Here is a 14,945-nt window from a genome sequence, read left to right on the forward strand (position 1 = left end):
AGCGTCTTAGGCGGACATGCTAACCTCTACGCTACGGTGGCCTCCGGTAATTTATGCTATGTTATTAGGAGTGAATTTATTCCAAACTACCTGCAGTGATATGATCGGGTAAATAGCGCTTTTTTGAGGTCAAAAACAAAAATTTGAGGACACTTCACATAGTCCACTGGTGAACGAACTTATTACCCACCTTTGCATAGGTCTCCCGCATAATGATTTCTGCGGTAGCTGTCTTTATAAGGATGAAGTAGAGATTGCTTTGCACATGTCCGGGTTTACATGCGCGCACTGCAAAAAAAAGTTGGCTGAAATTTAAGATTTTCCTTATTGAAGGATTTACATAATGAAAACGAGCCAAAAAACCAAAACTTTAAAATAAAAATGCTATATTTATATTAAATTTCCTGTTCTCTTACGGACATGACGATACGTTTCAAATTTTAATCGCTGATTGATTCTTGTTTTATTTTATTGACAATTGTGAAATTATTATTTATTGAAAAATTTTCTTTATACCCTCCACCATAGGAAATATGCGTCTGAGACCCCATAAAGTATATGTATTCTTGATCGTCATATTTTAAGTCGATCGAGCCATGTCCGACTGTCTGTCGAAAGGAAGCTTGCTTTCGATGGAATAAAGCTAGACGCTTGAAATTTTGCACAAATACTTTTTATTAGTGTAGGTCGGTTGAGATTGTAAATGATAAAATCGGACCGTGTTTGGATATAGCTGCAATATAAACCGATCTTCGATCTTGACTTCTTGAGCATCCAGAGGGCGCAATTCTTACCCAATTTGGCTGAAATTTTGCACGCAGCGTTTTAGTATCACTTCCAATAACTATACTAAGTATGGTTCAAATCAGCTCATAGTCTAGAATATCTGCCATATAAGCCGATCTTGGGTCTTGACCTCTTGAGCCACTAGAGGGCGCAATTCTGATTCGATTTGGCTGAAATTTGCATGAAGTATTTTGTTGTGACTTCTTTAACACCTGTGCTAAATATGGTCTTAATCGGTCCATAACCCGATAAAGCTGTCATATATACCGATCTTGGATATTGGCTCCTGGAGCCAAAAGAGGTCGAAATTTTCATCCGATTTGGCTGAAAATTTGCATGAAATTGGTTGTCATAACAACCAACTGTGCTAAGCATGGTTTAAATCGGTTCATGACCTGAAATAGTTGCCATATAAACCGATCTTGGATCTTGACTTCTTGAGCCACAAGAAGGCGCAATTCCTATCCGATTTTGCTGAAATTTTGTACAAAGGCTTCTTCTACGACCTTCAACATACGTGTTCAATATGGTCTTCATCGATCTATAGCCTGATAAACCAATCTCCCGATTATGCTTCTTTAGCTCCTACAAGGCGTAAGGAATCGGACTATAACTTGATATATCTCCAATAGCATAATAATTCTTATACATTATTTTATGTTTCCCTAAAAAGAGATACCGAGCAAAGAACTCGACAAATGCGATTCATGGTGGAGCGTATATAAGATTCGGCCCTGCCGAACTTAACACGCTCTTACTTGTTTAAACTTAACATCTTAACATTACACAAGTAAAAGCGTTAACCTTACACAAGTAAAACCGTTCGGTCGGGCCGAATTTTGGGAACCCACCACCATGGATTCTGCTATAAATCTATACGAAAATCCTATGGGGGGATCCAGATCGTGAGAAGACGAGGCTATTAATGAAAGGAAGTAAGAAGGAGGTCAGTATAGCTATTGGTATCATAACGGGACACATAGCACTACGGGCTCATTTATGTAAAATCGGTGCGGCAAGTGATAGCATGTGTAGGGCATACGGGGAAGATGATGAGACGCTGGCGCATTTCCTTTGTCATTGCCCGGCTTTCGCGTCTAACAGATACCGGCGCTTAGGTGGAGACACAATACCAGACATGAACCAACTTAGGGGAGTGGTATTGAAAACAATTAAGGATTTTGTAAGTAGCACGGAATTCCTAACTTAACATTTTCTTTTTAGAGGTTACTTTATAGATATTAGAGCGCACAACAAGCCAATTACTGGCTTAGGTATATGTCCATAGTTGCATGGGGCGGATTAATATCTGCACCCTCTTTTCAACCTAACCTAACCTAAATACGCTCCTATTTAAAATGCTATTTTGCGCTTTTACCTAAGGTGCACTGTTGTCTTTTCCCAAAGTCAATTTCCTAGCCTTCAACGATTCACTTGAAGTTTTTGTCTTTAATAAAAAGACAAAAAGTTAAAAGTTAAGGACTTATTCACCTACCATATAAAATAAAAAATCCTTAAAATCAAGGAAAATTTCTTTCACCAAAGGCAGTGTTCCCTTGAAAAGTTGGAAAATGTATCATCTTAAAATTGGGTTTGCTAATCTTTGGCTCAAATCTTTAAAATTAGGGAAAAAATCCATGTTGGAAAAGCGGTTTTTCTCCAATATTGCAGATGTGTCTCTGAGAAGTCTCCTCAGAAATTTGGGTAAGACAGGATGGTTTCGCATGTATTGACTTTGACCAAAAATCATAACATTGACTTGGAGCTACCAAAATTTCGTAATGATTGGATAACAAATGCGATCTCCTTTATTTTAAAGAAACGACAGACGAACATCATAGGATACTGTTCATATTATAACCATAAATGGTATATAAATGAATACCATGTCTACGTTGAAAGTACTACATCCTACTGGATACCGTTGATAGTACTACATCCTACTCTCGTATCCTACATTGTGTCGGCACGGATTATCGGTAAGCAATGGCCATATTTCGATTTCTCTATTTGTTTGGTTTCCTCTACAGCGTGGAACAGTCTAATATACATATGTTATATGAACGATAAAACCAAGTCCTAGCCGACTTCGATGAAATTTTACAGAGATGTTAAGATAAGTAAACAATCAATCTTCTGTTAAATTTTCATGATGTTGCATACATAGAGCTATATTAAAATTTTAAGCTATGTTTGCCAAAATCACTAATATATCATCTTGAGCCAAAGAAAGTGATACCAAAGCTGAGCAAGTTTAAGGCCATACAAAAAGATGAATATCACAATTAATATTTACAAATTCATACTTTAAAAAAATATATGGCACTTTAAAAGTGATGTAATAGTTTCAATTCTATAGCAATTTTATATTGCCAAAACTCCCATTTGGGTGGTGTCCCCAAAAAAAAAAATATTCATAAAAGAATTATTGTTTAAATGCATGCCCATTTAATACAGTTAATTAGATTGCGGTTAACATGAAAAAGAGACTAAATCAATTATTAAGAGCATTATTAAATTGTTTTTGAAATAAGAAGAAAAATTGATAAAATGTTTATACATGTCTTACATCTGCTCGTCCGTTCGACTCTTAACAATATGCCCACCAACTTCATTGCAGATAAACCCATTTCAAAGGTACTGTAAAAACCGATTTAACAATTTGTTTTCTTTTGACTTTAGAAGCCTCAATTTGGCTTAAATTCGAATGTAAAACACACATACATATGACTTCCATCATCCAGGAAAATATAGCTTATACCTTATTTGAATTTTTGGAGCCCTAGGGCCTCATTCGCTGAATTTTTATACCCACCATCACAGGATGGGAGTATACTTTTCTAGTCATTCCGTTTGTAACACCTCGAAATATCTAGGACCCCATAAAGTATAAATAATCTTGATCGTCTCGACATCCTGAGTCGATCTAGCCATGTCCGACGGCTGTTGAAATCATAGATACATAATATTGATGTAAGTCGTTGGGAATTGCAAATGGGCTTTATCGGTTAAGATTTGGATATAGCTCCCATATAAACCGATCTCCCGATTTGACTTAGTGAACCTCTGGAAGCCCCAATTTGTGTCCGATTTTTATGAAGTTTTCCACATGGTGTTCTATTATGACTTTCAACAACTGTGCCAAGTACGGTCATACTCGGTCAAGAATCTGATTAAGCTCCCACATAAACCGATCTCCCGATTTGACTTCTTGAGCCCCTGAATCCGCCATTTTGTCTGATTTGGCTGAAATTTTGCACAGAGTTCTGTTTTATCTCTCTGTGCTAGGTACGGTCCGAATCGGTCTATAACCAGATATAGCTCCCATATAAACCGATCTTCCGATTTGACTTCTTGAGCTCCTGGAAGCCGCCATTGTTGTGCGATTTGGGTGAAATTTTGCAAATAGAACTCTATTATGACTTCCAATAACTGTGTCCAGTATAGTCTAAATCGGTCTATAAACTGATATAGCTTCCATATAAACCGATTTCCCGATTTGATTTCTTGAACCCCTGGAAGCCTCAAATTTCATCCGATTTGGATGAAATTTTGCATGAATTGTTATCTTATAACTTCCAACAACTGTGCTAAGTACCATTCAAATCGGGCAAGAACATGATATAGCTCCTATATAAACCGATCTCCTGATTTGATTCCTTGAGCCCTTGGAAGTCACAACTTTCATCCGATTTGGCTGAAATTTTACCCATAGCGTTGTGCTATGACTTCCAACAACTGCGCCTAGTACGGTCCGAATCGGACTATAACATGATTAACTTCTTCTTTACAAGCCTCAAATTTCATCAGATTTGGCTGAAATATTGCATGTATTGTCCAGTTCTGACTTGCAATAAATGCGCCTAGTACGGTCCGAATCGGTCTATTACGTGATATAGCTCCTATATATACCGATCTCCCGATTTGATTTTTTGAGCCCCTGGAAGTCACAATTTCCATCCGATTTGGCTGAAATTTTGCACGTACTGTTGTGCTATGTCTTCCAACAACTATGTCGAATACGGTCTAAATCAGTCTATAACATGACATAGCTCCCATATAAACCGATCTTCCGATTTGACATCTTGAACACCTGGAAGCCTCAATTGTCATCCGATTTGGCTGAAATTTTGCACACAGTACTCTCTTGTGACTTTCAACAACTTTTGTTAAGTGCGGTTTAAATCTATAACCTGATATAGCTCCCATATAAACCAATTTCCCTATTTGACTTCCTGAGCCTTTACAAGCCTCAAATTTCATCCGATTTGGCTGAAGTTTTGCATGCATTTTCTGTTATGACTTCCAACAATTGTGGCAAGTACCGTTCACACCGATCAAGAACCGTATATTGTTCCTATATAAACCGATCTTTAGATTTGACTTCTTGAGCCCCTGGAAGTCATAATTTTTGTACGATTAGGCTGAAATTTAGCCCATAGTGTTATGTTATAATTTTCAATAACTGTGTCTAGTACGGTCCGAATCGGTCTATAATCTGATATAGCTCCCATATGAACCGAACTCCCGATTTGACTTCTTGAGCCCTTACACGCCGCATTTTTTGTCCGTTATAGCTGACTTTTTGCACATAGTATTCCGCTATGACTTTTAACAACTGTGTTAAGTATGGTTTAAATCGTTCCAGAACCTAATATAGCTCCCGTAAAAATCTTAGACGATCTAACTATGCCCGTCCGTCTGTCTGTTAAAATAGAGAGAGTCTTTAAAAATAGAGATATTGAGCTGAAACTTTGCACAGATTATTTTTTTGTCCATAAGCAGGTTAAGTTCGAAGATGGGCTATATCGGACTATATCTTGATATAGGCCCCATAAGGACCGATCCGTCGATTTAGGGTCTTAAGCCCATAAAAGCCACATATATTAGCCGATTTCGCTGACATTTGAGACAGTGAGTCGTGTTAGGCCCTTCAACATCTTTCTTCAATTTGGCCCAGATCGGTACAGATTTGGACTGCCATATAAACCGATCTCATGATTTATGGTTTCGGGCCCATAAAACCCGCATTTATTGTCCGATTTTGAAAAATTTTGGGACAGTGAGTGTACAATTTGGTTAGCAAGTAGCTGTAAGTGGACTGTAGGTTTTATTGAAGCTCCCAAATTGTAAGATATGAAAAAGAGAACTGTTGAAATAAAAAGCAACAGATCAGATTTCACAAATCGATGCCCAAATCGATTCAGATTTGAATATAGTTGTCATATAGACCGGAGGCCACCGTAGCGCAGAGGTTGGCATGTCCGCTTATGGCGCTGAACGCCCGGGTTCGAATCCTGGCGAGACCAGGATTGTCACCGATGGTTTTCTCCCACTAATGCTGGCAACATTTGTGAGGTACTATGCCATGTAAAACTTCTCTCCAAAGAGGTGTCGCACTGCGGCACGCCGTTCGGACTCGGCTATAAAAAGGTATTGAGTTTAAACTTGAATCGGACTGCACTCATTGATATGTGAGAAGTTTGCCCCTGTTCCTTAGGGGAATGTTCATGGGCAAAATTTTCATTTTGTCATATAGACTGATCTCTCGACTTAAAGTTTTGGGCCCCTTTGACATGTTGCTTCAATTTGGCTCAGATCGGTTCAGATTTGGATATAGCTGCCATCTAGACCGATCTCTTGATTTAGATTTTGGACCCATAAAATGCGCATTTCTTGTGTTAGGCTCTTCAACTTTTTTCTGAAACTTGGCAGAAATGGGTCCAGATTTGGATATAGCTGCCATGGAGACCGATATCTCGATTTAAAGTCTTGGCCCTATAAAAAGGCGCATTTATAATCCGATTTACTGAAATTTGACACTGTGGCTAATGTTAGGCTTCTCGACATCCGTGTCGTATATGGTTCACATCGGTTTATTTTTAGATAAAGCCACTAAAAAGACCAATATTTTGTTATACACAACTGAACAATGACTTGTACTTATTAGTATTTAGTACAAATCGGAACATAGTTCGATATAGATGCTATAGGGCATAAGGTATGCATTTTTCACCGGATTTTGATGAAAGGTGGTTTACATATATACTTGTGATGGTGGGTATCCAAAGTTCGACCCGGCCGAACTTAACGCCTTTTTATTTGTTAACTTATCAATAGATGACAATTATGATAGCAGTTTCTATGCTTCCTATTTATGTCAGTTATAATATGGCACTACCTCATACTAATGCTAAATTTCCCATGAACATTCAATTTAGGAACAGGGGATACTTCCACTACCTCATATTATCATTATAGCTTCAATTAGGCCCACTCCAAAGATTTTGTCTACATTTAATTCTTTTTTAGGGAAATTAAGCAACTCACAGATAATCAATTTCACCACATCAACGAACATTTCTCCAAATTTGAAAATAGCAAAAATAAAACAGAATTTATTTGTATTTTTAATAAATAATCATCAACAATATCTACCGGCGTCCGCCGCAATACAACACAACACAACAATGCTTGGCTATCAAACAGGTTTCTAATAAGTATTTTGCCAAAAGAACTCGAAAAGCTGCTTATTCATGCTTATGTTCTCTTTTTTCGGCAATTTTTGAGCAAATAAACCCCAAATATATTTTGGGAAAACACTCAGTATCATTAAGACCATTGTCCAGTAAAGAACAGTCTCAGTTTTTTGTCGCTTCGCATATTCAGAAAAGTAAGTTTAAGAGCAATTTCACCATAAAACAAAATAGAACAATTAAAAACACAGAAACCCATAATTTTGAAGGTCAGGAAGATAGCTGGAGTAGTTTTCTGACTGTCGGATGACTTCATTGAAATTAAAAATTCAAGTATTTTGATTTGAATTTGAAGAAGTTCTGAAAAAGTAACTACAATGTTGACAGTGTTCAATAGATTCAGCCGGTTAAGTGTTTTATTGGGTTGCCCAAAAAGTAATTGCGGATTTTTTAAAAGAAAGTAAATGCATTTTTAATAAAACTAAGAATGAACTTTAATCAAATATACTTTTTTTACACTTTTTTTCTAAAGCAAGCTAAAAGTAACAGCTGATAACTGACAGAAGAAAGAATGCAATTACAGAGTCAGAAGCTGTGAAAAAATTTGTCAACGCCAACTATGTGAAAAATCCGCAATTACTTTTTTGGCAACCCAATATTATTTATTAATTATTTAAACATCTAAAGTTTTCAAATTCTTCTATTTGCCTAGTCATTTTGCGTTGTGAAGAGAGTTTGCAAATGCAAATTTTGCCCATGAACATTCCACTAAGGAACAGAGGCAAACTTCTCACATATCAGTCCGATTCAAGTTTAAGCTCAATGAAAAGGGGCCTCCTTTTTATAGCCGGGACCGAACGGCGTGCCGCAATGCGACGCCTCTTTGGAGAGAAGTTGTACATGCAATAGTACCTCACAAATGTCGCCAGCATAAGGAGGCGAAAACCACCGTTGAAAATTTTTTCTGATGGTCTCGCCAGGATTCGAACCCAAGCGTTTAGCGTCATTGGCGGACATGCTAACCTCAGCGCTACGGTGGTTTAATTATATAAAACATCAGTTATATTTTGTGGTTAGAATTTTCAGTTAAGCGTAGTTCGGATAAGTGAAATTCGTTTTCAGTTAAGCGATAATATATAATTTCAAGAAAAAAGATTTTGGGTTGTTGCGATTTTAGTTTTATATAAACACGAATATTGGAGTGTAAAAAATGTTCGAATTAATCCAAAATTTACTGCAAATTCAATTACAATAAATACAACGGAAAAATAAATGTTATTTTCATCAAGTTTCACTTAAGCGGAATTTTGCACTTAAGCCTATTACCATTATGCGGCTTTGACCCTTATTAGTGATCATCAAATTTGTTGTTAGTATTCAGTTAAGAACTGAACTAAAGAAGTCAAATATTGTAGGTTGATAATAATAATATGGGAGCTATAGCAGATTGTGAACTTGTCCAAACTAAAATTGGTGCAAATTTAAAACTGAACAGCTTGTGCAAAACATCAGCCAAATGTGAAGAAAATTAAGCCCTTCGATGCTTAAGAAGTTAAAATGGAAGCCTTGTTTGTATGTGGTTGCATCATGTCCTTGGCTGAATTCTGGCGAAAACGAAAATTAAAAACTAATCACTTCAAATCGATAATGTGTAGTGTTAATGTATAAAAGAAAGTGTCGATGAATTTAATGTGGTGCCAAACGAAATCGCGATCTAAGAAAGGGGTCAAATGCTATTACAAGACAAAACTGGTTTTCTGCCTTACTGTAAAAAATAGAGCTTTTGTTTTTCATTTTGTAATAGAGCTTAGGGTTCGCTCTGCATCTGTACAATATTCCATTATATCACTTTTTTTTGGGTTTTTTATTTTATTTTAATTTTATTTATTTTATTTCATTTCATTTTATTCCATTTCATTTCATTTCGTTTCGTTTCATTTCATTTCATTTCATTTCATTTCATTTTATTTTATTTTATTTTATTTTATTTTATTTTATTTTATTTTATTTCATTTCATTTTATTTTATTTTATTTTATTTTATTTTATTTTATTTTATTTTATTTTATTTTATTTTACTTTACTTTATTTTATTTTATTTTATTTCATTTTATTTTATTTATTTTTTTATTTTATTTTATAGTATTTTATTATATTTTATTTTGTTTTATTTTATTTTATTTTATTTTATTTTATTTTATTTTATTTTATTTTATTTTATTTTATTTTATTTTATTTTATTTTATTTTATTTTATTTTATTTTATTTTATTTTATTTTATTTTATTTTATTTTATTTTATTTTATTTTATTTTATTTTATTTTATTTTATTTTATTTTATTTTATTTTATTTTATTTTATTTTATTTTATTTTATTTTATTTTATTTTATTTTATTTTATTTTATTTTATTTTATTCAAATGGGTACTAAAACGGAATTCATAGAAGACTTACAAAGAAGAAAATTCAAATTGCTACAGCAATACATGCATAATAGGGTGGGGCGATTAGTATGGACTAAAAAAACTTAATGAACAATTCGCGTTTCTGATTCTTGGGATTGCACTGAGCTAGAAAGTCAACTAGACCTTACGTCTTCGGTAAAAAATTCTAGTAAAAACAAGTAAAAGCATGCTAAGTTCGGCCGGGCCGAATCGTATACACCCTCCACAATAGATCGCATTTGTCAAGTTCTTTGAATGACTTTTTCGACTAGAAAAACACCAGCCATAGAAAAACGTCACCTCCAAAATTTCAGGCAAGTCGAGTAATAAATGCGCCCTCTAGAGGCTCAAAAAGACAGACTGGGAGATTGGTTTACATGGCAGCTATATCAGGTTATATACCAATTTACACCATACTAAAAACTGGTGTTGGATGTCATACCAAAGCGACATATGCACAATTTCAACCGTATAGGATAAGAATTGCGCCCTCTAGAAGCCAAATTGGCCCATGTGTTGATATAGCTACCATATAAACCGATCTTGGATCCTGATTTCTTGAGCTTCTAGAGGGCTCAATTCTTATCCGATTTGGACGAAATTTTACATAAAGTGTTTTATTTTGACTTCCAACAACTGTGTTAAGTATTGGCTAAATCAGTCCATATCCTGATATAGCCGCCATATAAACCGATCTCCCGATTTGACTTCGTGAGCCCCTGGATGCCGCAATTTTTGTCCGATTTGGCTGAAATTATGCACATAGTGTTCGGTTATGACTTCCAACAGCTGTGTCAGGTACGGTTCAAATTGATCCATAAGCTGATATAGCTCCCATATAAACCGATCTCCCGATTTGACTTCGTGAGCCCCTGGAAGCCGCAATTTTTGTCCGATTTGGCTGAAATTTCGCACATAGTGTTCGGATATGACTTTTTATAACTGTGCCAAGTACGGTTTAAATCTGAGTATAACCTGATATAGCTCCCATATAAACCGATATCACGATTTGACTTATTGAGGCCCGATTTGACTTATTGAGGTCTCAAAGGAGTTATGTGCAATATACTGACAATAACTTTACCACGTACGATCCAAATCGGTCTATAACCAGATATAGCTCCCATGTTTTAGCAGAATCCACGGTGGTGGGTTCCTAAGATTCGGCCCGGCCGAACTTAGCACGCTTTTACTTGTTTTTTCTTTAAGACTAGCGACAGTGGTCCTTGAGTTCTGTAAAGGAGGACATAGGCTTTCAGGGAAATGGTTCGACTCAGTAGATCAAAAGTTAAAGCCCCTGGAAAGTTGAAGTAGTCAAAAATAGTCAACTATGACACCATGTATATCTCCCTGTATTAAAGATATAGATAAACAACGCCATGTGTCTGAAAGCCTGTGTCCTCCTCTACAAATATCTTGAAAAATTTTTACCGCTATATCCACAGTTAAAAAGTTTTTCCAATAGAATAGGGGGGTTTCCGTCCCTACAAAGTTTATATATTTCGGATCATCGTAAAATTCTAAGACTATATAACCATGTCCGTGTGTCTGTCCGTTCGTCTGTTGTAATCACTCTACAGCTTTCAAAAATTGAGATATTACGCTGAAATTTGACTCAGATATGTGTTTTTGCTGCACGCTGGTTAAGTTCTTGAACGAGCCAAATCGGGCCAGATTTTGATACAGCTGTCATATAGACCGACCGAAGCCCATAAAAGCTTTATTAATGACCCGATTTCCCTGAAATTCGAAACAGTGAGTTAGTTTAAGCCTCGCGATATCCGACTTAAATATGGTTCAGATCGGACTATATTTAGGTATAGCTTCCATATAGACCGAATTGCCTATAAAGGTTCTGAAGACCATAAAAGCTTTATTTGTGACCCGATTTCGCTGCAATTTGAAACAGTGAGTTAGTTTAAGCCTCCCGACGTCCGACCCAAATATGGTTCATATCCGACTAGATTTAGATATAGCTGTCATATAGACCGATTTGCCGATAAAGGTTCTGAAGGCCATTAAAGCTGTATTTATTACAAGATTTCGCTGAAATTTTAAATAGTGAGTAGGTTTAAGCCTTGCGATATCCGATTTAAACATGGTTCTAATCGGACTACATTTAGATATAGCTGCCATACAGACCGATCTGCCGATAAAGGGTCTGGAACCCATAAAAATTGCACTTATTACCCGATTTCGCTGAAAATTGAAACAATGAGTTGTCGTAAGCCCACCGACATCCGACCTGAGTATTGTTCAGATCAGACTATATTTAGTTATAGCTGCCATACGGACCGATATGCCGATAAAGGATCTGGAACCCATAAAAGTTGCACTTATTACCCGATGTCGCTGAAATTTGAAATATTGAGTTGTTTTAAGCCTCCTGACATCCGACTAATTACCCGACTAAATCCCATAAAAAGCGGATTTCTTGGCTGATTTCGCTGAAACTATTACTTGTATATGAGTTCGCAGGACCTGAATAAAATATGATCGACACCATCCCCTCTATTTAGATACAACTACGGATATAAAAGTGGAGTTATAGTAAAATAGGATGATTAGTACATCCTTGGTGGTGGGTATCCAAAGTTCGGCACGGACGAACTTAACACGGTTTTACTTATTTTTGGCTTTTTGAACCACATGTGTACTACATACAGAGGCACAGAAAAGCCTGTAACGGGTTTTCTGTGCGAAAAACTTGTTTGATTAAGGTTTATTGTTCCGAAAATTGTTTACCATGATTCTCAGTATTAAAATTTTTAGGTAAAATCTTATCTTAACTATGTTACTGTCTGTTTATGTAACTGCTTTTTCTGAAGAGGTATGTGGACATATCTGTGCTACTGAATGTTTATTCAGTTCTTACATTCAAATTATAGCTATTTTGATTCATAGAGTTCATAACTACATAAGAACTTACATTTCTAACATTGCGTGTTAGAGTTCATGATTCATAGCTGATTTAAGTTCATGATAATACAGCATAACGAACCTCATACAACTAAATTTTAAATGTATGTTTTCTCGGCATTATACTACAATAGTAAAGCCCGATTCTCAGGGGCCATAGAATCCAGACAAATGTTTAAAATTTGTCCCATTGCCATTCATTGAGCCAATTATTCTCTTCTTTGATTTCCACAGATGGATTTCTATTACCAACCCGGTTCGACTCCATGCCGTGCCGTTTTAATGACAGCAGCGGCTCTAGGCATTGAACTCAACAAGAAACTATTAGATGTGCAGGGTGGTGAAAATAAGACTCCAGAATTCCTCAAACTTAATCCCCAACATACCATACCCACTTTGGTTGATGGAGATTTCTCGATATGGGAGTCGCGGGCCATTATGACCTATTTGGTAGAGCAATATGGCAAAGACGATGATAGCCTTTATCCCAAATGTCCTAAAAAGCGAGCAATTATCAATCAAAGATTGTACTTCGATATGGGAACGTTGTACAAAAGTATTGCCGAGTATTATCTTCCGCAAATGATGAAAAAGGAAGCGCCAAATGCCGAAGCCTACAAGAAACTTGAAACAGCCTTTGAGCTTTTGAACACATTTTTGGAGGGTGAGAAATTTGTGGCAGGCAATGATTTAACTTTGGCCGATTTGGCCATGTTTGCCATGGTTAGTTCTTTGGTTGCCATCGGTTTCGATGTGAGCAAATATGCAAATGTTAGCAAGTGGTACGACTATCTAAGCGTCAATGCGCCAGGAGCCAAGGAGAATTGGGAAGGTTGTTTGATTACAAAGAAGTTTGTGGAAGAGCGAATGCCAAAACAATAAAAAAATGCGTACATAATTTACCAAAGACATATACTCGTATTTGTTGTATTAGACTTAGTTAAATGTTTTAAAAATTATTTTATTTAATTTAACAAACTTATGGCCTACCAATGATTTGAAATGCAAGTTCCTTATACAGATTCATCTGTCAATAAAGATTCCTTAAAAGAAATGTAATTGAATTTGAATATAATTGGGAGAGGTCGATTTTTTGGGATTAGTATAAACTCCATCAAAGAAAAGGAGGTACTGCTTTTGTCGTTTAGATTTCAGATTTCGAAGTAATGATCTGAAACTCTTATTAAAAATTATTGATCGTCTTATAGTTTTCATTGAAGCAACTCTCTTCTTTAATTTCCACAGATGGATTTTTACTATCAACCCGGTTCGGCACCATGCCGCAGTGTTTTAATGACCGCTGCAGCTCTTGGCATTGAACTCAACAAGAAACTCTTAGATGTGCGTGGCGGTGAAAATAGAACCCCTGAATTCCTCAAACTAAATCCCCAACACACCATACCCACTTTGGTCGATGGGGATTTTTCCATATGGGAGTCGAGAGCCATTATGACTTATTTAATAGAGAAATATGGCAAAAATGATGATATCCTTTATCCCAAATGTCCCAAGAAGAGGGCCATTATCAATCAAAGACTGTATTTCGATATGGGAACTTTGTATAAAGCTTTTTCCGACTACTATTATCCACAACTTTTGAAACAGGAAGCGCCAAATCCCGAAATGTACAAAAAATTGGAGGCAGCCGTTGAGTTTTTGAACACATTTTTGGAGGGTCACAAATTTGTGGCAGGTGATGAATTGACTGTGGCGGATTTGGCTATTTTTGCCAATGTTAGCACCATGGTTGCCGTAGATTTTGATGTGAGCAAGTTTGCAAATGTTAGCAAGTGGTACGAATATCTTACAGTCCATGCTCCTGGAGCCAAGGAGAATTGGGAAGGATGCCTATTATTGAAGAAGTACATTGAACTAAATGCCCCAAAGAAATAGGTGGAAAGTTTGTCTGGCTCTCATAAATTGCAGTTAAAGGCCGAATCATTGCAATTTAATTGTTTTATTTTATAAGATGTACATCTTGTTAATGTTTTCACGAATAAGTTAATAGAGCATGTTGCACACATAATAAAGCTTTTTTCATAAAAAAAATTAGTCGCATTTGATTTAATACAGGTTGCGTGAGAGAAACTTACCTATATGAAAAAACTCCCTAGCGGTAAGGAGGGGTTCGAGAATGGCCGCATCTGAAGGGTGAAGTCCCCAAGTTTGTTTCTCTCTTCAGTTAGTTGCCATCATGCTCTGGACTAGGGAGCAGCGGGCCTTCGCCATCGAGATCTTTCTTTTGAAATTCCTTCTCAAAGACTCGTTTCTGGCCGTTATTCGATTCTGGCATGGGTTATTGAAGTGGTGTACATACGCAT

At 36.3% G+C, this 14,945-nt stretch overlaps 2 protein-coding genes across 2 annotated transcripts; both read left to right on the forward strand.

Moving 5' to 3' along the window:
- The first annotated feature begins 7,391 nt into the window (after positions 1-7,391).
- On the forward strand, positions 7,392-13,781 carry LOC106083143 (glutathione S-transferase 1-1). The gene is made up of 2 exons (XM_013246000.2): positions 7,392-7,459; positions 12,859-13,781. Exon 2 carries the CDS (start codon positions 12,859-12,861, stop codon positions 13,504-13,506), a length of 648 nt encoding a protein of 215 aa, XP_013101454.1. The 5' UTR covers positions 7,392-7,459; the 3' UTR covers positions 13,507-13,781.
- Positions 7,392-14,577, forward strand: LOC106083144 (glutathione S-transferase 1-1). Its single transcript, XM_013246001.2, has 2 exons — positions 7,392-7,459; positions 13,870-14,577. The coding sequence occupies exon 2, from the start codon at positions 13,870-13,872 to the stop codon at positions 14,515-14,517; it is 648 nt and encodes a 215-aa protein (XP_013101455.1). The 5' UTR covers positions 7,392-7,459; the 3' UTR covers positions 14,518-14,577.
- The last annotated feature ends 368 nt before the right edge of the window (positions 14,578-14,945 follow it).

Source organism: Stomoxys calcitrans, chromosome 2, assembly GCF_963082655.1.
Source record: "Stomoxys calcitrans chromosome 2, idStoCalc2.1, whole genome shotgun sequence".
Lineage (NCBI taxonomy): Eukaryota > Metazoa > Arthropoda > Insecta > Diptera > Muscidae > Stomoxys > Stomoxys calcitrans.

Bases quoted from the DNA above. Each gene is read 5' to 3' on its own strand.
- LOC106083143 (XM_013246000.2), top strand. From the start codon at position 12,859: ATGGATTTCTATTACCAACCCGGTTCGACTCCATGCCGTGCCGTTTTA.
- LOC106083144 (XM_013246001.2), top strand. From the start codon at position 13,870: ATGGATTTTTACTATCAACCCGGTTCGGCACCATGCCGCAGTGTTTTA.